The following is a 24690-nucleotide window of genomic DNA, read 5'->3' as shown; positions in this document are numbered from 1 at the left end:
ATTCTCAGCCAAAATTCTCATTTTTATTCATTCAAGAATCAGAAAAATACAGATAGAACAAAAAATTCACATTCAACATACACGCCAGCAGCTTGTTGGCTGAACCAAGCTGCAAAATGGCTGAACACAACAAGATGGCTGAACCGACAAGCGCGCGACCTAGCGGGAAGAATCGTACCTAAGTTTGTTTCATCCAGCTAAAAATTACTGAAACACGATTCAGAAATTTAGACTTTTGCTCAAATTACCGAGAAAAATGCTCAATGTAAACTGAGATATATTTATAAAAATAACATAGACAACAGTGAATATTTATTGTAGTATTGTTATGTTTTTTATTATTTCTATTTATATGAATATCGAACGGTAATCATTTAACCTCAAAATTCGAATTTTATAATGTATATTTGCTACTTTTCTCATTTCTTGCAGTTGAAATAATAATAATTATTATTGAATTATTATCAATAGAAAAGAATTATTATTTATTATTAAATGATGAGAATTCGGACGTAAATGATGATTATTTAATTATGATTTAGATGAACATTATTCTTGTTTTGGATTTCTAGATTGGGATTTTATCATAAATGTAGGGTAGCCATTGAAATGATTCTCATCTAAATCTAACCACAGTCATTGTTACCAACTTAATTTTTGTTTTCGTGTACTAATCCTCCATTTAACCCACCAACTATTTTGTGTTGCCATGTTGCAAATCTGGAGTGCAGAAAAGATTTTTTCGCCACACTTGGATGTAATGAGCTGGTTTACGTGCATCATATGGAGGCCGAAAGTGATTGTTTTCCGACCAGGCCGGTAAAAGTTTACGGCCCTAGGGCTGTAAAATGACCTTGAAAACAGCTGATCGTGTCCGATCTCACAAAAATCATAGAGATAATCTCATAACTACTGTAATAATCTATATAATTATGTATCGTTAATCGCGGTATCATGTCTATAATATATTTTATGAATTACTGTTTCATAATTTAATATTTATTATTGTGTTTTGATATCAAACAATAGAATATGATGATATCTCCATAGCCTCAACAATATAATGTTGGCTGCATTGTCCATTGTCAGAAAGGTAAGTATTGCAAGTCTTTAAAAGTGAAGAATCGAATTTGAAATCAAAGTACAATAATTGTATCAATATTTAAAAGTGAGGTAGAGTAATAATTGTTTCTTTTTTATTATCGAATTCCACTTCTTAATGCAATACAATCAACAATAATAATAGGAAAATACAGCAGAGATCCAAAGTTTAAGGTAAGCCTACTGGTGAAACTCAGCCTTGACTGAAAAATTCCTAGTAATTTTTCCGTAATTCATTATTAAAACTTTTAGATAATTTTTCTTCAATATCAAACCATATAGAGAAAACATTAGGCCCACTCAAGATTGAATCTTCGAATGTTTTCTCTATGATTTAACTATTTTCAGAGCAATATTTTGTTGTGAAAATGCCGGCAAACCGGCTTCAAGTTTGCCGCTATAGGCCTACACTATATTATAGTAGCCTACATACGTTACCTGACTTACAGGCCTCTCGATCAAAATTATACAATGGCCGAGAGCGTAAAGGCGTAGTACATCAGAACTCTCAAAGCTCAGTGAATTACAAACATGATCTAGGTTCGAACCTCGGTCAGTGACATTTTTTTTTGTCGATGAATTTCGACTTTTATTAGCTATTTTTTATATTAGTTACCGTAATTTAAATTTCAATCAATTTTTTAGATATATTTTGAGACAAAACTGTGAAATATGCAATTATATTAATTTTTTAATCACATTATTTCAAATAGTAATGAAAATTCTATTCATCCATCTATCCATGAGATATTGCACCAGGCGCAAAGCGCGAGCTATAAAAATTCAAACAATTATTCGAAATATTAATAGTATAAAATATTGTCACTATTGTAAATTATTAATTAGTAATATTGAAATTAATTGACAGTGAAAGTTGTCATAACCAAGATTCAAACTATCAAAATAGGCTGTTTGAATTTTATTTATTTTTTAATTTCTTATATATTGGGAAGTTTTTTTTTGGTGTGGCGAAAAATAGCGTTCGCACCATGGGCAAAAATGTATTTCCGGCTCTCAATCTTTTCTAGTCCTCGGCCTACGGCCTCGGACTTAAAAACCGATTTCGAGCCGGAAATATCTCATTTTCGGCCCTAGGTGCGAAATATACTATTCCCGCACTAGAGCGGAAAAGTGAATCTTTGCGTTCTGTAATCAGTGCAGGAATCGTCACTTTCAAGGTAACTGTAGGAAAAGAATATTCATTAGTTATTGTCCATTGTCAGAAAGGTAAGTATTGCAAGTCTTTAAAGTGAAGAATCGAATTTGAAATCAAAGTACAATAATTGTATCAATATTAAAAGTGAGGTAGAGTAATAATGTTTTTTTATTATCGAATTCCACTTCTTAATGCAATACAATCAACAATAATAATAGGAAAATACAGCAGAGATCCAAAGTTTAAGGTAAGCCTACTGGTGAAACTCAGCCTTGACTGAAAAATTCCTAGTAATTTTTCCGTAATTCATTATTAAAACTTTTAGATAATTTTTCTTCAATATCAAACCATATAGAGAAAAATTAGGCCCACTCAAGTAGTTACTTGATCCTCAGTATTTTTGTCACGTTTCAAACGAATATCAACATGAATGAAATGAAAATAACTATAATAATTCAATAACAATGAAAATCCATTTTGTAGTAGCTGTTATTTCACATTCACAGTTTAACGGTGAGTTTTCGGTGACAAATAAGTGATTGATTTTTTTTAGTGGTCATGAAATTCTATAATAAATGATTGTGAAAATTTCAAGTCTTCTAATATTCCTATTTAATAGTTAGAATGATTTGACTTTCAATGCTGATAAAGAGGACATAGTAGTTATCAAGGTTTATTAAATAAGAAGACTTGATATTTTCACAATCACTAATCAGAATATTATTTGATGACCACAAAAATATCAATCACCAAAAATCCATCGTAATCAATCATTATATTTTATTCTTTATGAATCTACAATGAGTACATCATCATAATGATAGGGAGAGAAAAAATGAGGTAACCTCGTGCTATTCCTCTCCCAAATTAGATAAGTTTGCACTTAGTCCAAAAATAGGTAAGTCTAGGTTTTGTTCACTTCACAAAATTTAAAGTACTCAATTTTTTCACAAAGTAGATTTTTAAATTTAGATGCTTTAAAACCAAACATAAAAGAAATATTTTACATTATTATCACTAAAATAGGAATCTCTAATAAACTGAAATCTTATTCACTGAGCATCAGATATTACTGTAACAAAATGGAGCCTTCCGATTGGTAGTTGACTGACCTATAAGTAATGAGGGCTGCCATTGGTCGAGACAAGACACGCCCACTGTGGTCGGAGCATTCATATACAGTACTATTAAGCCGCGTTTACACCAAAGCTATTAACAAATGTTATGTTGTACAATAATGTTAATAACTTATAAACTTAATCCTTATAGATTCTATTAGATTGAACGGAACTTGACAAACACATATGATCATCATGTGTATGATAGGTTATGCTCAATCGAATAGAATCTATAAGGATTAAGTTATTAACATTTTGTTAATAACTTTCGTGTAAACGCAGTTTTATTTATTATGTGAATAGAATCTATCTTATTTAAAATCTAATCGAATGATTGTAGACACAATTTTATGTTATATTATTGTAAAATATTCAACTGTAAAACTACCTATCTAAATTCGAATCTAGTAACGATTGTATTTATGAAAATTATAATTTATAAATCTAAATAAGTTGCTCTTTTCCGGTAGTGCCATTTTCTAATTGAGAATATTTATTCTATCAATTTGTATATTATTTCATGGCAAATGAATAAATTTGAAATAATTTCTATATTAATCGAATAATTTCTATAAATGTAGAAATTATTTTCTATTCTAATTTCTATAATGTAGACACAATTTCATGTTTTATTATTGTAAAATATTCAACTGTAAAACTACCTTGTAGACACAATTTCATGTTTTATTATTGTAAAATATCCAACTGTAAAACTACCTATCAAAATTATAATCCAATAACGATTATGATACGAAATATTATAATTTATAAATCTAAATAAGTTGCTCTTTTCCAGTAGTGCCATTTTCTAATTGAGAATATTTATTTTATCAATTTGTATATTATTTTATGGCAAATGAATGAATTTGAAATAATTTCTATATTTTGAAATGAAATAAAAACAATTTCGAATTTTTTTGTTCGAATTTTGTTTCAATTTTTCATTCGACTCAGTCAAATTTTCTATATTCTATTCCGTTGACGTGATTCAAACTGTGAGTCAACTCAAGCTGCAAAGCGATCGCTTATCAAAGTTTGAAACCACTGAAATATTCACGTGAACCTCTCACCTATATTGCGATGTCTATCAGGCAGATAATATAATTGAGCTAGGTAATTTGGTTAAAATCTGGCCGCCAATCAATGATAGTGTAATAATTGCACACTGTGTACGGGTGTGTGTTACTCCTACCATATACTGTCGATCCATAATATTATTATTTTAGTTAATTCGGCATTTTGTAATCTCGTTATTAATTATTCTAATCACGTTGGCTCGGAACCCTCCTAAAGCTGTAGGTCCACTCATCATCTGCTTCATTATCCACGCACAAGTCGAGACCTCATGTGAGCATCACCCCCAGAAAAAGTTAAATAGGATTTTAGTCGTTTATTTATAGGATTTTTAGGATTGTTAACCTCTAATCATAATCTTCTTTCTGGACTAGTATATGATTCAAAATTCGGGGAAAAATAGTTTTGAGCTTGTTGAAAAATTGTGTATCTCGCATTAATGAATAATATCGGGGCACCGAGCTTTGCTCGTTATTTATTAATTGACTTTTGATAAACCGAACACAATTCTTTTAAATGATTGGGGAAGTACTAACAGGCACAGCCCAAAACTGTTTCCTCCCCAAATTTTGATTTATACACTATAAATAGTCCAGAAAGTAGGTTATGTTCCATACACTTGAATTCAGGTTCAGTTTCTGTTCAAATATTTGAAAAGAAAAACATAATTTAGATTATTTACAAACAAATTGAATAACAAAATAACACTCACTAATCACTTGAAATTGTCAAAAAAATAATGATCAACTTTGAAAATTATGATATACTCTAGTTTAGGAGGATTATCATGACGTCATGTCAACAAATCAGATTATGTTGATCAAGTCGATTAAATTGTCTAGCTAGATAAAATTTCTCGCTGATTGATTATGATTACACAGCTGGAAATAATTCTGTCTCTCTCCCACACAGGCACACGCATCTTCTGTTATCGAGAGACGACGAAATTATCATCTGTTTTCCAAGGATGAATTATCCTTTTAATGTCGATTAGCGAGTTTTCCCAAGGATGAGGCCTAGTGCAATCGAATTTTTATATCATAAACCTACTATGTTCCAAATTTCGTAAAAATCGTTATAGCCGTTTTCGAGATCCGTTGAACATAAATAACCAGATATAAATATACAGAAATTGCTCGCCTAATATAATAGGATAAAAATTTAAGGAGTCAAGTCGTAATATTGTATATATTTCCTAAAATCTTCCATCACTTTTATTAATTCAATTTTAGGCGTTTTAAAGAAGTTGAGAATTTAATCTGCTGATCCATGTCTAATTTAGATGTAAGTTAACTAGGCCTACAGATTGATAATGAAGAAATAACAATGACTTTTTTATTTGTTGACGTGGCGAAGTTTGACAGTAATGACCGAAACTTGTTATCAAGTTTTAAATAAATGGGTGTTTGTGAAAGCTTCAAGTCTTCTTGTTTATATTTATACAATTTATATGCTACTAACATAGTCACAAATCATTATTTATATAATATTATAAAGGAAAGAACTGGCTTATACACGTACGGGATAAGCAATTCAAGAATGGCACATCATCACGTCTCAACTACTGGGCTGATCTACTTGAAATTTTGCATATAATTTACCGAGAATGGTTATAGGCCTATTTTAAATTCTTCAAGATTTCAGTAGGTCAAGTTTTCAGTTTGTCAAGTTCTTAATTAGACCTTTGCGGAGCATGGGTTACTTACTAGTATGCAATTATATATGATCAGGAGAGGGGAATCTGGAAGAAGCCAGAACTATTATCCTCTCCCGAGATTTTATGAATAAATTTTGATTTATATTAGTTTTCGCCTCACTTGGATGTAATGAGCTGGTTTTCGTGCGTCATATGGAGGCCGAAAATGATTGTTTTCTGACCAGGCCGGTAAAAGTTTTACGGCCCTAGGGCTGTAAAATAACCTTGAAGTCAGCTGATTCTGATTTGATGTGAACGTGTTTACAAAATGGAATCAGTTTTTATGCTTCTAGAATTGAATAAGTATTCTGCAATAAGATACTATCATTTTATTTGGATGAATGAAAAACAGATAAGATATATACCGTATTATAACTATTCAAATTCAATTTTCAGAGTAGGATAGAATTCTAACCTAAACTCCCGAAGTCGACGACAACAGCATTGTTGACATCCAGATTGGCCAAATTTCAAGTGTGCTAAAAATTTATAATAATATCATCTTATTGTCATATGAAAGAATAAAAAAGTATAAACTCACCTCCCCATAATTGAACATAGTCTTTTAGGTTATTTAGACAATCAGAATAACAAATAAAATACTTGGACAATTTCCTGATATTCAGATTACCTGAGATTGCTAGAGCTATGACCTTCCAGTTTTGCTTTCGGAAGGGCCTAATAAACATAATTATTCTCATATTTATATTGTTTATTTTTCTGTGTGGCGAAAAATAACGTTCTCACCATGGGCAAAAATGTTTTTCCGGCTCTCAATCTTTTCTAGTCCTCGGCCTACGGCCTCGGACTTGAAAACCGATTTCGAGCCGGAAAAGTCTCATTTTCGGCCCTAGGTTCGAAATATACTATTACAGAGTCTGTTTTCGGTAAACAATTCAACATTTTTTCCAGAAAAAAATAGAAGTTGAAAATTAAGATTTTTCCAATGTAAAATAAAAAATGTTTCAACTAAAAGTAAAACGCCAAATAAATAACTATCCACTTGAATAATGTAACCTCAACGTATCGTTGGGGCAAACTTTATATTTGTCCATTATGAAACAGTGCGAAGTGTTGGCACTTTTCCACAGCAATTCCTCGCGTAATGAATGAATGAATGAATTACTCACTCCAAGTTTACTTGAAAGTTTGCTTGAAAGAAACGTGACAGCTTTACTTACGCTTTCAAGTAGCAGGTCACGATTGCTTGATTTTTTTAGAAGATCGTGCACTTTTCCTCCTTTTCTTCTTCATCATCATTATCATCATGATCATCATCTTTTTCTTCGTCTTCATCTATTTTTCTTTTTCTTTTTCTTCTTCTCCTTCTCCTCCTTCTCTCCTTCTTCTTCTTCTCTTCTTCTTCTTCTTCTTCTTCTCTCTTCTCCTCCCTCTCTCTCTCCTATCATTCCCCTATCATTCGCCTTCTTCTTTTTCCTCTACCCTGTTCCTACCCCTTCTTCTTCTTATTATCTTCCTTCCCTTCTCACCGTTCTGTATATCTAAATAATTTTGCTTGCTTTGTTTGGAATACCAAGTTGGCCTTTATGGTCGGAATACAACAACATTGATTTTAGGAGTTAAGGCTGATGTTATGGTGGAAATTTATCCCCTCCACAAAAGGTCATGAGTAATAGGTCAGTCAAATGTCAGTCAGGTGGTGTCGGTGTGTGTGTGTGTGTGAAAGTGTATCATCAGCTTATTAGTTTGCTCAAATTTGGAAAGCATTCTTCCGCTCCACTTCTCTCTACCACTTTCTCTTTCTTCTAAGATCTATCATTCTATTAATTTTGTCTCCATCCTCTTCTTCTGATTCACATAATATCTCTCCTTATCATTCACCTACTCTCCTCCCTTTTTTCATTCTCCCTTTCATCCTTCTCCCTTCTCATTGTCCTCATCAACATATTAGATTGTTCAAATTTGAAAAGCAATCTTCTTCTTCTTCTTCTTTTTCTCGAAAACGGCTCCAACGATTTTGATCAAATTCATACCTGAAATAGTCATTGATAAGCTCTATCAACTGCAACAAGTCCTATATCTGTAAAAATTTCAGGAGCTCCGCCCCATCTATGCAAAGTTTGATTTTAGATTCTCAATTAGCAGCCTTCATATACAATTTAAACAAAAAATTTCAAGTGGAAAGATTGAGCAGAAAATCTCTGCAATTGATGTTCAGTAACATTTTTACCTAAATTGAAAATTAGCTTGAAATTCGATAAAATTTGATTATTAAATTGCAAAGTGTTAGCAACTGTTGATTCTATTAATCATTCACTACGAAGAGATAGCAGACCTCGTGTGTCTCCAGCGTTATTATCCTATCACCAGCTGTCTCATATCTTCGAATAGTAGATTTGAGATGCGCGAGAACACTAGCGTCAGGTGATAAATTTTCATATCGGCAAGGAAAGTTGTGTGTGCTCCACACCAGATTTTTACTCTAATCTTGGCGTATGAAGGAGGCTCCTTTCTCCTTTTATATTATCCTTGAAATGCAAAATTTCTAAAAACCTTGTATATACGTCAACGCGCAATTAAAAAAGTAACATACCTGTCAAATTTCATGAAAATCTATTACCGCGTTTCGCCGTAAATGCGCAACATACAAACATTCAAACATTAAGAGAAATGCCAAACCGTCGACTTGAATCTTAGACCTCACTTCGCTCGGTCAATAATCAGTGGAGGAACAACTGGCTCCGTCTACAGTAACTATATTACCCACAGTATGGCCATTGACTGTCACGCTTCTGATTGGTTAGCTCGGTCACATGGTACAAATCCGCCATTAAGATTCCAAACAAACTTTCAAGTCCTATCTTATAGCATTAGACATTTGGAACTTATCACTTATTTTACCGATTGGAAACATATTATGAACTTAAGATGAGTTTGATCATTTTCGAAGAGAAATTGATTATACTTTAATATAGACAAAAAGATAACTTTAAAAAACACTAATAAAACTTAAAACATCAATTCTCCTTCCCTCGGACTCCTCACGGACCACTTCTAGAGCTTTCGCGGACAACTTATTGGGAACCATGAAATATTTAACCATGATTAAGTGCTGATTAATTGAAGAGCTTAATTAAGAGCTAGAATAATTGGCTCGTCCAGAGTCTATACTCAATGTTGTGCTTTATAATATTTTCGTCAGACTTATTGGCTGAATAAAGCAACTATATTTAAATGTTATGGAATCTATTGTGATGAGAATTCCATCATGCTTCTAGAAATAGATATGAGAATTTTATTATTTGTCAATGGAACAAAATTTATTACAATATCATGACACATTTCAAAAGTTTTATGGTATTTTTTTGGAAATTCAGCTTTCAGGTTACGTTACCTACCTTTCATTATTTTTACTCGCTATTATCTACGATTTACTATTTCAAGTTCCAAAACTATATTGGGAATATCGAAAAAACATGAAAGAAATTATATCGAAGTTAATAACTTAATCACAAAAATATACTTTAATAAGTAAAAGCAAGCGATTTTACTTATAATCCCATATAAGCTCCATTGTAAAATTCAAATATTTGGAATCTTCATGGCGGCGGCGGGAAAAAAATTCCAATGGCCATACTGTGGGTAATATAGTTACTGTAGCTCAGTCCAAAACTGTTAAGGAAATATGACGTAGGTTTGTTTATTTACCGTTGAGTCGAAAGTGAACTGTTCTATGTTTATTTTATTACAGCTTCTCCCAGCTGTGGGATGGTATGAATCATTATTATTTATTCAGCATTATTTAAATTTGATATCATTGATGGTACTGATGGTAAATGGATTATTAACTAGTCCAATAAAATCATTTAGTTCAAAATATATTTGAATTTTAGTTCCTATATTTCATTTAACATTGCACGAATCAAATCTTTCAATATGTTCATTAAATATCTATAAAAATCTATTCTATATTGCTGTATCTGTATCCTTTTATGACGATTTCTCTATCTTCCCAAACATTGATTATTTTTCTGGTTATTTTTTCTTTCTAAAGCTGCGTTTACACCAAAGCTATTAATAAAATGTTATCAACTTAATCCTTATAGATTCTATTAGATTGAACATAACGTATTATATACACATGATGAACATATGTGTTTGTCAAGTTCCGTTCAATCTGATAGAATCTATAAGGACAACATTTTTTCAATAACTTTGGTGTGAACGCAGCTTTACAAACTATTCGCCCATTGCTATGGCAGTTCACTGCCATTTTGATCAAATCTATTCTCTAGTTGACCGAGCGAAGTGAGGTCTAAGATTCAAGTCGACGGTTTGGTTTCTCTTAATGTTAAATGTTTGAATGTTTAAATGTTCATATGTTGCGCATTCACGGCGAAACGCGGTAATAGATTTTCATGAAATTTGACAGTTATGTTCCTTTTTTAATTGCGCGTCGACGTATATACAAGGTTTTGGAAATTTCAAGGATAATATAAAAAGAAGAAGGAGTCTCCTTCATAAGCCAATATAAGAGAAAAAATCTGGTGTGGCGCACTCACACAACTTTCCTTGCCGTTATGAAAATTGACTGACGCTAGTGTTCCCGCGCATCTCAAGTCTACTATTCAAAGATTTGAGCCAGCTGGTGACAGGGCAATAACGCTGGAGACAACATGAGGTCTGCTAACTCTTCATAGTGAATGATTTAATAGAATCAACAATAATTTGCAATTGAATAATCACATTTTCTCGAATTTAAAGCTTATTTTCAATTTTAGGTGAACAGGTTACTGAACATTAATTGTAGAGATTTTCATGCTCAATCTACTCCACTTGATTTATTTTGTTTCAATTGTATCTGAAGCCTGATAATTGGGATTCTATCTGCATTTTGGGGGCGGAGCTCCTGAAATTTTTACAAGATATGGGACTTGTGGCAGTTTATAGAGCTTATCGATGACTATTCTAGGTATGAATTTGATCAAAATCGTTGGAGCCGTTTCCGAGAAAATCACGAAAAACCTGTTTTTGACAACATTTTCGCCATTTTAGCCGCCATCTTGAATTGCATTTGATCCAAATTGTTTGTGTCGGATCCTTAAAGTGAAAGGACCTTGAGTTCCAAATTTCAAGTCTTCCGTTCATTGGGAGATGAGATATCGTGACACAGACGCACATACACTCACTATACACACACACACACACACACACACACACACACACCAAGAACCATTTTTTTGGACTCAGGGGACCTTGAAACGTATAGAAATTTAGAATTGGGGTACCTTAATTTTTTTCGGAAAGCAATACTTTCCGAATAGGGCAAGGTAATAGGGAATAGGGCAAGGAAAGTAAAAATCAGACTATAGAATTATTCATCATAATCAGCTGACAAGTGATTACGCAGATGTGTGGAGAAGCAGTCTATTTCTGTATTTCCATAAGGTCTATAGTTACAATCAGGTACTTGTGGATGAGAATACTGTGTGAGGTCTACTGCTCACAGAACTACTAGTTTGGTAACGCAGCGTTATTTTTGACATTTTACTGATGAAATCAAATTTCTTAATCTTTGGTTAAAACCATCAGTTAGTGTTAACTGGAGATTACTAAATGGAGCGTTAGCGTGAATATTGTGAAACCCACTCTTAGGTCTGTATGCAGATAGATACTCGGTTAAAACGGAGAAATGTCAAATTTAAACCTCGTATGAAATACATTGTGATAAATGCAACCATATCTACAAGTAAACGTGGTTTAGCATTAAACGTAGATAGTTCATATGGCCCCAAGGGCCATATTATGCTAACACAACGTTGAATGCTAAACTACGTTTACTTGTAGATATGGTTGCATTTACCAATAATCCAGTCAATATAGACATAAAAAAGGGGGTGTGCTTGCAATTTATATTGTAGTTCTGATTTTTTAATATATTATTTGGGTACATAAGAGAAGTCTAGAACCAATTTCTTCATGCAAAATTTTCTTGTGCTAGATACAACAGGGTGGCCCAAAAACCTCGTATTTTCGGCTCATTTTCCAGTTTTCAGCTATTTCTGCCAAATCTCGTGATCGGACAGAAAAATTTACTCCCGCCATTTTTCTAGATTATGAAATCTGAATGAAATGAAATCATTCGGAAATTTCTATCTCCAATGAGTACAGAGTTATGATTTTTCAAAAATGAATAAAATTTGAAGAAAAAATCAATTTTGATTAATTTCAGTTTTTGATCAACAACATCTTCTGATTGTCACTATTTAGATGTTTAATTCAAAATCCCTCTGGGCGTATTTTGTGCTCTACAATCTGAGATCAGGTAGAGCGCTCTATCTCATATAGATTTCCAGGTACACCTGACAACAATGCTCCTTGTATTGTGAAAAAACACTAATTTCAGCTTCAGCCATCATCACCAACTACATAGTCTTCACATTGATATTTCGCACAATGACATAAGTTCATGAGATCATGTTCTATGAGAATCACCCGTTAGATGCACTTCATTTCAGTATTTCCTAGTGGAGAGGCGCGCTAAGGACACCTCAAGGATAAAAAATTCAAACACTTATAACTTCTGACACAATGCTCAGATTTCAACGTACTACACTTCATTCTTCTCGGCTCGTCAAGGCGGTCCAAAATCATGCATCATAAGTCAAATTCGGTCGAAAATTGGAAAATTCATTGTTGAGTGTACTGGCTTTAGATATTCCAATACACAAAAATGGCCAATTTCTATATTAAAAGCTGCATGTCTTTTGAAATACTTCTGATAAAATTTTCAAATCTAGTGAGGATGTGGAAATTGTCCCCCTCTACCCACTCCAATGAATAATACTTTCAATTCAATAAACTGAAAACTGGAAAATGAGCCGAAAATACGAGGTTTTTGGGCCACCTGTTGTATCTAGCACAAGGAAATTTTGCATGAAGAAATTGGTTCTAGACTTCTCTTATGTACCCAAATAATATATTAAAAAATCAGAACTACAATATAAATTGCATGCACTAATGTATATTGTGACTGGACTAAATAGTGAGGTCCACGTTATAATGATATTTTGATTTTGATATAATGATCTTTTGAGGTCCACGTTATAATGACAATACATTATTGGTGTTGGTATCTGTCATCATTTAACAAAGCAGAAAGAGCAATCGTTTTCTAACTTTGCTCGATCTATTATAGTGACTGGACTAATAATGTGTTTCATACGAGGTGTAAACGAACAGCTGACATTTCTTGGTTTAAACCGAGTACTGTATCTGCATACGGGCCTTATAGGCCTTATCTATTAGGGCCATACGCTGATACTACGTTTAACGCTAAACCATGTTTACTTGTAGATATGTTTGCATTTATCATAATGTATTTCTTACGAGGTTTAAACGAACAGCTGTGATTACTGCGTTTGAACCAAGTATCTGCTTAGAATAGAATAGAATGGCTGCCTTATGACGTTCGCTTAGCTGATATTCTCCGTTTAAACCGAGTATCGGCCTCAGACAATTTCTTTAATAGCTATTTTTGACATTTCAACTTGTTCTGTTTCAGGAATGACTATTATGCCAGCCAGCAACCAAGGAGGGCGCATAGTGAATCAGCTGTTGGACTCGACGCGAAATTTTGATGAGTCTGCAGATCAGCGACAGTCTAGGGGGCATGGGGACATGGTCTCGTGACAATGACATGTAGAACTGGTCTAGGCTCGCCGCTAGCTTTTCGAGCTACCGGTGTCGGGTAGACTTGAAAAAAAAACTCCAAAAAACTGTAAACAACAATTAAAAAACTACAAACATCAACAACTACTACCCGACGTGTTTGTCCGCTGCCCTACAAGTGTACTGAAAATATGTCAATTGAAATTCGATTACAAGTAGAGACTTGAGAAATCTTCCATCCTGTATCATAGATACACATTGTTAATGGTGGACTGTGTTAGTGTATTAGATTTCTAGTAACATCTGAAACTTTCAACTTGAAATGTATTGTGGATAGTTCACTTTTTGTTTTGCCTTGAAAAGTAGCCTACAACTACTTTGAGAGGTGAATGAATGGAAAGGATTTTCAAATTGGTGAGGGTGAAAATTAAATGAAAAGACATTGAAAGTGAGAACATTCTATTGGATCTGAACGCTACAAAAAAAATGTGAAGGTTTTAGGTGAATGATTTTAGTGTGTTAAAAATGTGTGAGTGTTGATTTATGTATGATCTACCACATTAAACTCTAGTCTATTGAACTGATGATAATACATGATTGAATTAGTAGAGTTGGAACGGATATTTGTATAGTACTTGGTTGCAAATTATAAATCTACGTTTATCGAACATGGGTGGCCTTAAAATGGACTAAGTTTCTACAGTGATAAGATTTTGGTGTTTTTGTGTTAGTAGTCAGATTTCAGGTTTGAAATATTTAATTGTAGGCCTAAATACAGACTAGTGGTACTCTTGTATCTACACACACAGACACCAATCTAAGAACTTGACTGTTAATTATCAAAATCCTCTGACAGCACACTGTTTACTTTGAGATCTGTACGAATGCTGTTTAATTTATGATTGCGCGCTGACAGTCAGTTACTCAGATAAATTCTTCAGTTACCCTTTACTCTAGTTTGGAGGAGGATGTTTTTGAGACTGTTTTGTGAAGCGTATGTTTTCGGAAATACTAGTAGCAGCTTATTGTAACCGTCTGTGATCAAAATGCACGTAACAAATTCTATTTTCTCTTATTGGTAATACTTTTATTGTTAACTGTAATAATTTGTTCATGTGTTGAGAAATTATAGCACTGAAACCATAGTGCTATCAATCAAACGCTTATAAGTGTGTTGAGACTTTTAACAACTGAATTCAATCAGGTTATTTATCACATAAGGGACTATTATACGCTGAATTCAACTGTTGAAAGCTGCTGAAATAATTTTGTTAACAACAGCTGAAGTGATTGTTATAAGTGTATCATTTATCACAAAAATTCAGCTGAAGTGTACACACTATTCAGATTTTTGAGACTGCTGAAACTTACTATTTTCACAGTTTTTGTTAACTTTATCTGAGTGGACATTATATGAGATTATCGATCACCTCATTTTTTGTCACTCCGTGAGTGAAGTGAACATTGTAAGAGTTAGCGAGACTATTAGTGGGTTATTTGTGGTAGTAACACTGTCTGTTACTTTTTGAGTGTAATTGTAAAACTGTCGATTGTAACATTATTTGTTTCACTAAATTTTGAGAGTACTGCCGCTTGTCAATTGTCACATTTCTTGTAACGTTGAGTAAAAATTGCTGGAAAACTGTAAGAGTACGTGAAATCTGTCGATGGGTTATTGTCAATTGTCGCATTTTCTACAACTTTGAATTATATAATGGGTTTTGGGAGGAATCTGCGGCCATGATGACAGAATTCAGCGAAAGAGCGCGTTAGTGGTGTCGTGTTAGATGTCATCTTTCTCAAATAACAGTGGTGGTTCTAGTAGTGGTGCCACCAATGCACCATTAAAAGAGGATAGAAAACAGAGTTTGCAGCCGTGCGACAGAGATAACCAGCTACCAACTCTGGCAATCATCGGACGAAATGAAAACGATCATTCGCGGAAAACGCAGAATCTGCTTAAGTCCAAGAAGTACGAGACTTTCGATGATCCTGCAGAGTCGTCGAGGAGGTGTGAGGTGGGTGAGTCGCATGTGCCCCCCGAGCCAGCCGCTAAAAAAGAGGTACACTTTGAGTTGCCCCCATCGTCACGTGACCACAATGAGGCATCGGCGGGGTTCAGGAGTCACTACGGCACGCCGTCGCATCAAGGCAAGGTAATGTGAAGCTATTATAATTTGTTTTCTTCCTCAATGTTTTTCCTGAGAGTGATGTACTCAATCTCCAAAATTGGGCGTCAGCTCCATTGGGGCAGAGAGTATAGAATTCGATTCTATACTATAGGCCTATTAATTATTAATTACATATTATATTAACATACTATACTCAGGGTGGACACCTACCAGGAAAACCGGGAGAACCGTGAATTCCTCATGATTTTACTAACCGGGAAAAATTACATTACATTTATTACATTCCTTAATCACAACATCAAATTAATGATTGGGAGCGAATCAACAGGATAAACCCAAAACTGTTCCTCTTCCTAATTTTGATAAAAATAGTCCAAATGAGGTTATGAAAACACTTTTATAAAGATCACAAAAATTTACAGTCCAAATATACATTATACTAAAAATTTTGTATCTCGGTTGATCAGAAAGATGAAACAAATTATTATTACACTTGAAAATGCATTAATAAATTGAAAAATATTAAAAAACTTGATAAATTTTTAAAAATACCGTGAATTACTCATGAATGTTTCATTAATGAAAAACTAATTTGGTAAAGAAGTGTACAATAACAATAAACTCGAATGAAAAAAATACTTGATGGCTAGCAATAATAATTGGCAATGTTTTTGAACTACCTAACCTAAAAATATATCTAAAACATCGATATTCTTGTCATGTCAGAAATTATCAATATACAGTATTTTGAAATTTAAATATGCTATTCGCAATTCGTCAAGGAAGATCAAACTGAAGATTTTCATAATGAATTTTTACGAATGTATCTTGTTTCTTAAATACTGCGGATAATCTACCTGGAAAATTTTAAATTCTACTCTGAAAAACCGGGAATTACTCACTAATTTTTTATTTTAAAATGGGTGGCCACCCTAATATGCTGAGATATGACAAACCGTCTTCAATCTGCTAACTTCACCTATACTAATACTAGTGTTTATCCTGAATTGAAATTGTTCTCACTTAGTGCAATTCAGCATTAATAGCAGTTTCATGAAATTCATTCAAAACGTTTACATAAAAACGACAATATTTTTTGAGCTGAGCTGTTTCTCACTTACAAAACAATGTTTTCATTCTTTAATTAAATTTTGTAATAATATTATTAGACCTTAAATAGAGGTTTCCAATAGCATTGTTTGTGCCCTGAAGGAATAAAACTTTCATTCTCCTAGAATGTATTAACAATGTATAATTTTAATTTGACGTTTCCGATAGCATTGTTTGTATGCACTCAAGGAATAAAAATCATTCTTATTCTTTTATTCTTATTAGAGATGATCATTGTTAGTCGGTTAATCTTTGTTATTGACATATATATTTTTTATCATTATTCAATTAAATTATCATCTATGAATCATTTTTTCAAACTAGAAGCTATCATAGCCTCTAGACCATAAACTACTATACGATACAAGTATGGAAAGTAAGATAACTGGAATTGATTAAATAATCACAATTAATTATAAAACAAAATTATCTTCACAATTATAACTCATCGACCTCATTTTAATCTAATGATTTGAATATTGTTCATGTTCAAAGATTTGTCTAGGCCTATGTAGAGTATTTATCACTTTTGGAATTCAATTCTATTCACTCTTATTCACTCCATATTCAAATTCATTTTATTTCCAGGAAGTGTACATTTTACAATGCATTCTCCCGAAAATTACTCCTTTAAAGGTGCATCTTCGTTTGTGAGTAAACTTCCGCAGTCGACGACGACGACAAGCATCGTTGACATTCATATTGTTCAGATTTCAAGTGTGCTAAAACAGCTGATCAAATAACTTTCATCACTTGTGTTTATTATTCAAGAATCAAAACATTTCCAATAATTCAATTCAATTTTTTTTTCAATTTATTTCAATTTTATAATAATATCAGCATATTGCCATTTAAAAGTATGAAAATGTATATCCAGAATCAATTCGACCATATTCAGAATTAATTTATTTAATCTTTTAGAATTACAATTAATTTATAAACTCAACCTTCCCCATTAAAACATAATCTTTTAGGTTATTTAGACAAAATGAAATCTACCTAATCTGAGATCCTCACCCTGTCGTGGTCGATGACGGACGGCATTTACGCACAAACGAAAATCCAGCTCAACAATAGGTACAGTAAAAGAAAAGAAGAAGTTGACTTTCACTTCATAGTACAATAATTTGTACTAAACATGACAATTAATTTGATCTGCTAATATATTCAAATTAAAAAGTAATTGATTTTTCCTCCACCTACTGTCTAAAGTACTTACTTTACTCCCTGAAACATAATACTAAAGTGTCACTTTTTCGCTCTCGGTAGTAAAAAACAGAAAAACTCCCTAGGGAGGAAAAGTGACTCCATTTAGATACCATGGGAAGCATCTATTTCAAAAACTCACATTGTAATAGGTTAGAAGGTCTAAGCTCAGATGAGAAAGTGTAATAGAGGTGTATGTCATTGAGTCAACTGAATTCAATACCACAACAAGAAATTTGATCAACTCATGAAATATATGTTTGTATGATATTATATTCTTAATATTAGTAGACGATAAAAATGTTGTGTACATCACGAGCGAAAAATAATTTTTCTCCCTCAGGAAAATTGTTGCCCTCGGCTTTGCCTCGGGCTTCAAACTTTTTCCTACGGGAGAAAAAGTCGTACTTTTCACTCTAGATATACAAATAACTATATTTATTGCAGGCCTATCTAGAGACAAACCTAGACTCGAGCTGTGCGAGCGAGAGGCGATCAAGCACTCCCACCCTCAACGTAGCCGTGTCGTCATGCAACGAAGTTGGGACTTCGCTGTGGCTCACGAGCGGAAGCGGCGGCAGCGGAAGTGATTTTACACGCGGCGCGCAGACGTTTGGCGCGCAAAAGTGCGACGCGCAGAAATGTGACGTTTTTGCGCGCGGCGGTCGGCAAGACTCGCCTCCGCCTGACTATTGGAACCAGGTCGGCCAACAGGTGCCTTTCATTGATAGCAGCGGCGGTAGCGTTAGAAATTCGCTTCTCATCAACCAGAGTGCAACTGGGGTTAGTCAAAATCAGATTTGTATTCATTGTCCATCAATTATCTGTTCAAATTCAAATTCAAACTTATTTCACACTCATAAATACATATACAGAAATCAAATAGAAACTGCTTTATTGACAAGGACATAACAATGCATGGTCAACGTCATGTACAGAATTTCAAAGTCACAATACAAAACGTCTAGATTTGAGTTAATAAATTATCATTTGAACAGAGACAGAAATAATACAGTACATACATTAATTTTGATAATGTTCAAGTATAATTCAATTTCAATTTATTAAAAACACACAAAACAAAATTACAAAGTATTCTTCTTCTTACAGCTCAATCGTTTGATTGGTTGGCAGCCTTCCATCTAAATCTGTCCATTGCTACTCTCTTCCATTGTTCATAGCTCATTGCACCCAGATCCTTCGTCATTTGTCTTAAGTACTGTAGCCGGGGTCTCCCACGACCCCTTTGTCCATCAACTGTACCTTTCAGAATACTTGACGTAAATGCGTCGTGTCTTATTACGTGTCTAATCCAAGAATGTCGTCTGGCCTTGAGAAAATTCAGAAGAGATCTTTTTTCTGCCGCCCTCTGAAATACCTCCTCATTCGTAACTCTGTCTGTCCATTTTATTTTGAGCATACGCCTCCAACACCACACTTCAAAAGCATTCAGAGTCTTTTCCTCAGCCTTACCAATAGTCCACGTTTCAGACCCATAAAGAGCTATACTCCACATGCAACTCTTTATTAGTCTCTTTCTTATTTCCAAGGTTATACTATTTGAGGAAGGAAGCTGCCTTTTACTAATAAACATACCCTTAGCTTCTCTGATTCGGCGCTTTATATCCAGTCTATCTTTTCCATCTTCTGATATAATGCTTCCAAGATATTTGAACATTTTTACTTGCTTCAGGCGTAATTATCTAATTCAATGGACACATTCTCTGGGACTTTTGAGCAGACCATTACTTCTGTCTTTATCTTATTTATCTCCATATAAGTATTACGAAACAAATAAAACAAAATAAAATGTTACAAATATAAAAAACCATGGGCTTTGTGTTTGGGTGTGTTAGAGAAGATAAAAAAAGAGAGAAAGATACCTAGCCAACCATGGTTTCCCATGTAATAGGCAGGCAAAGAAGAGAAGTAATGAGGAAGGCATGAGGAAAAGGCAAGGGAGGGAAGGAAATGGGGGGAAGGAAGAAAACAGAGGAATAGGTACTCAAAATAAAGGTAAGCGAGTCCACTGAGAAATGAAAAAACAATGCTGGAGCAGAAATCTCGAGTCATATATCTAAATGGAAGAAGAAATTACTGTATGTCCAGTTTTTTATATCCAGTTTAATTTTTCCGCTGATCTTATTGTCCATGAGAAAGTGATTTGGAATGAGGTTTATCATTTTAGTACCTATGTAAATTAACTGTCTCCTTATACATTCAATATTAGTGTTATAGGTTACATATTTGTTAGCAGTGGCCCTTAGATTATAATAATTAAGAGTAGAGTTTATTGTGAGAGGAAAATCGGATCTATATTTTATCAAGTACCGTACTCAATTACGGTTTTTATGTATAATTGACGTATAGTCATGACCTCAAAATCACTAAAAACCATATCCGTTGGATAGAGCCTGGGTTTGCTTAATATAGTTTTAATTATCAGTTTTTGTGCTACAAATAATTCAGCAATATGACAGTTGAAACAGCCTCCCCAAACAACTATGCCATACTGCAGAATTGACTTGACTAGAGCATGATACATCATTTTCAGGTGGTTCTTATTAAGAATTCTGTTAAGTTGGTAAAATTAAAAGATAAATATCTAATTTTTTTTACATATGTATTTAATATAAACATCCCATTTAAGGTTTTCATCAATTATGATTCCCAAGTACTTAGTATTATTGACTTTTTTAATGGTGGGACAATCACAATTACCCAAGTTTAAATTGCACTGAGAATGGAGTCTCAAATCTTGATTCTCGTTAGGCTGCCCTACTCTATTTGCAGAGAAAGTTATGTAATTAGTTTTTTCAATATTTAAACTTGAGGTATTCTTACCTAACCACTTCTTAATTAAAAGCATATTATTTTCAGCTATGGTATGAACTTCATTCCATGTATTACCGTGAAAAATAGCTGCAGTATCATCTGCAAAGGATATCACAGTTGAGTTTAGAAGTCTTAAATTTAAAAAGTCATTTACATAGTGTATGAAAAGGATGGGAGAAAGTACAGTACCTTGAGGAAGACCATAAGAAGTTGAGTTAGTTACACTAGATTGATCATTTGGTTAGGGACTGGGTTCTATTACTCAGATAGCTTTTGAACAATTTAAGCGAGACTCCTCTGAAACCATAGGACTCCAGTTTATTGAACAAAGAATTATGAGGTATATTTCCAATTTATAGAGAAATAGTCAGTTACTTTAGAGTCCAGCATGACTCTTGTTCGCCAGTGGAAACAAGCGTTCCTTCTTGTTGGGAATAGCCAGTATTGGTCACTAAAGCCGCGTTTACACCAAAGTTATTAACTTAATCCTTATAGATTCTATTAGATTGAACATAACTTATCATACACATGATGAACATAATGTATTTGACAAGTTCCGTTCAATCTAATAGAATCTATAAGGATGGAAAAATAAACATTTTGTTAATAACTTTGGTGTAAACGCAGCTCAACAGTAGGTCATGCATGGTACACATTTCGTCATACATTGTTGTGTCATCACAGCGAAGGCTTCGAGCTGAATGTTTTGAGGTTAGGTTTTTGTATCTCCGATTTTATGTTGTTTGTATATTTTTCACTACTATAATTAGTAATTTTCCAGTGGTTCGTTTATTGTGGTTGGTTTATTTTATGTTAGAATCTTCTGTCAAACAGCTGACGACAAAACATGCATGATGGACATTGTGTGTGTGTGTGTGCATGTACACACTTGTTCATCATGCATATTATATACCGTTACCGAACCTTATGTCCAGGTTTTTATTTCTAGTTTATTTTTTCTACTAATCTTAGAGTCTAAGAGAAAGTGGTCCGGAATAAGGTTTATTATTTTTGTGCTTATATAGATCAACTGCTTCCTTAAAAATTCAATATTGGTGTGATATGTGACATATCTATTTGCAGTGGGCCTTAAATGATAATTATTTACAATTGAATTTAAAGTGCAAGGAAAAAAGGGATTTATATTTTATCAAGTATTCAATTAGGCTACGGTTTTAATATATAATTGTCGTATTGTCATTACCTTAAAGTCACTAAAAACCATCTCGGTAGGGTACAATCTAGGTTTGTTTAGAATAATTTTAATTGAATAAAATAAATAAATAAATGTTTATTTCCCAAAAAAAACTAAAACTACAACATCAGTTACACAAAATATTAGATAAATTACAATATTACATACAATAGTTAGTTACAAAAAATTTTATAATGTGTCCTCTACTTGTTTAGTTTTTTCTGTGTGGAAATTGACCTACTCCACTATGGCGTACCATGTTCTAGAGTAGGTTTTGCTAGTTTTTTTTGTGCGTATTATTAATTAGTTAGTGTTTAGTAAGTCATTAGGTGGTTAGTTGTTGTTTGAAATAATGTTTTCTATGTTCTGTCTTCCTTTGCTCATCAACCAATTATTGTGTACTATTGTTTTGAACTTTCTAGGATGATTAATCTGTTTAAAGTTTGCAGGAAGTAGATTATATAATTTTGGTGCTGATTTTTTTATTGTCAATACTATAGCTATCTAGTTTAGAGATTAATGAGCTAATTTTTTCTATCCTAACATACTACTTTAAAATGTTAACAGCGAATATCTCATTAGATATTCTTACTGATATTGATTGTTTAATTAATATGTACACTTATGACTGTACTATAGAAGCTAGATTCACTCAATCACTGCTCTGCTCTTTCACTGGACACTAATTGAACAAGCACTACACTAGCTCATACGGTGCTAAATGATTGAAATGTCTCTGGTATAGTGCCTTCCTTGCAACACTGGTAATGAGAAGATTCCTGAATCTGGTGTTGTGGTTGTGGTTTCTGGTTTGAAATGTTGTTGGGTTCTTGTGTAATCTGCATAGTATCTCCTTGGAGTAAAGCAATTATGGTAGCCAACAGCGGACAGGCACACGAAGAAGAGAAGAATTTATTGCTAATAGTTTATTTAGCAATTAGATTTCCAATATCCTCCATAATTATTAATTAATTTTTGTTTGATAGGGTGGCAGCGGCTACCAGATCCTGGTGGACCGAAGTGCAGTGAACCAACCGCCGGGTTCGGATTCCACCTCATTGAACTCGGCACCCTCCTCACCACCTCCCTCCTCCCTTACCCCTCCCACCACCTCCACCTCGTTCAGGGACCAAAGTCGCAAGAAGCGGCCCAAGCTCAGTCGCTTCTATAGCCAGCATGATCCTGACTGTCCGCCCGCAGGTATGCTAAATACATTTATGCTTTACCTATTTATTTATTGGATAGAGGAGACAATACAATAGTCAGAAAAGAAGAAAACTGGCCATTGCCCAAAGCTTCTTCCATTTCTTAATTTTGTCTCAAATAATCGTCCAAATATTAATAATAATAATAAAATGTTCAGCACATAGTTTCAGGCTGCTCAATATTGAAAAACACCAAAGATTATACACCAAAAGAGTATTTGAGGCGACATAATAATGTTGCAAAAATAGTGCACCTGAAATTGCAGCAGGAATTTGACTTGTTTGAAGAAATGCCCCCATACTATTCTTACTCTCCTCCTGCATTTATTGAGAGAAACCAGATTAAGATCTATTGGGATGTTCAAATGATCACTGACAGGCAAGTCATTCATAACAAGCCTGATATCCTAATGTTGAACATGAATCAAAAAGAAGCCTTGATAATTGATGTAGCCATACCAGCAGATGAAAATTGTCAAAGAACAAGAGGTGAGAAATTGAGGAAGTATCAAGAGCTAGCATTTGAGCTCAAATATTTATGGGCTCAAGAATGTTAGAATAATCCAATCGTAATATCTGTGAATGGTCTGATTCTTAATTCAACAGTGGAGAGCTGTAAGGTTATTGATGTCTCAGAAACTCTGGTAGGGAAAATGCAGAAGTCTGTTCTGCTTGATACAGCTCGCATAGTACGCCAAACGCTCCAACATACTTGGTAAAATACTTTATCAATAATAGAAAATAATGCAAAGAGGGGTTTGCCCCTCTTCGCATAAGCTATCCGCAACTGCGTGAAAAGAGAATAATAATAACACTTTTTTATGTATTTAACACGACATGCAGTCGATTATTAATGATCGCCAGACGTTGAAAGTACTCCAGCCAGTAAGTAAAAGTTTTTAATATTTACTTAATAATCGACTGCATGTCGTGTTAAAATACATAAAAAAGTGTGTTTATACAAAGCAGCTCGGAATGGATCAAGAAATCATCACCAATAATAATAACTTCATTCTCGCTAAATAAAGCATAAACGATAATTACAGAAAATGTGAAAAATGAAATAATAAGTTGGCAATAGAAGTAAAAGTGAAAATAATATGTCTATATTATAACAATATGTCTATTAAAATAAACATCAAAATTAACAGAATAGCAAAAGTAAAGGTAAATTAGTGAAATAGATGGACAAAAATTAAAGAATAAAGTGGCTGTTCATTCAATAATTAT

General features: G+C 33.5%; 1 protein-coding gene across 1 annotated transcript in view; it reads left to right on the top strand.

The window, feature by feature from the left end:
• The first annotated feature begins 13671 nt into the window (after positions 1–13671).
• The window catches only part of LOC120350324, an 11314-nt gene continuing 295 nt past the window's right edge, over positions 13672–24690 (top strand). The window contains exons 1-3 of the mRNA XM_039422991.1: positions 13672–15933; positions 18673–19008; positions 23242–23455. Of these exons, the coding sequence (XP_039278925.1) occupies positions 15565–15933; positions 18673–19008; positions 23242–23455 (919 nt within the window). The 5' untranslated portion in view covers positions 13672–15564. The remainder of the gene's footprint in view (positions 15934–18672; positions 19009–23241; positions 23456–24690) is intronic.

Source organism: Nilaparvata lugens, chromosome 3, assembly GCF_014356525.2.
Source record: "Nilaparvata lugens isolate BPH chromosome 3, ASM1435652v1, whole genome shotgun sequence".
NCBI lineage: Eukaryota > Metazoa > Arthropoda > Insecta > Hemiptera > Delphacidae > Nilaparvata > Nilaparvata lugens.
Note: the sequence above shows the minus strand (reverse complement) of the source record. Positions and strands in the feature narration are given on the sequence as shown.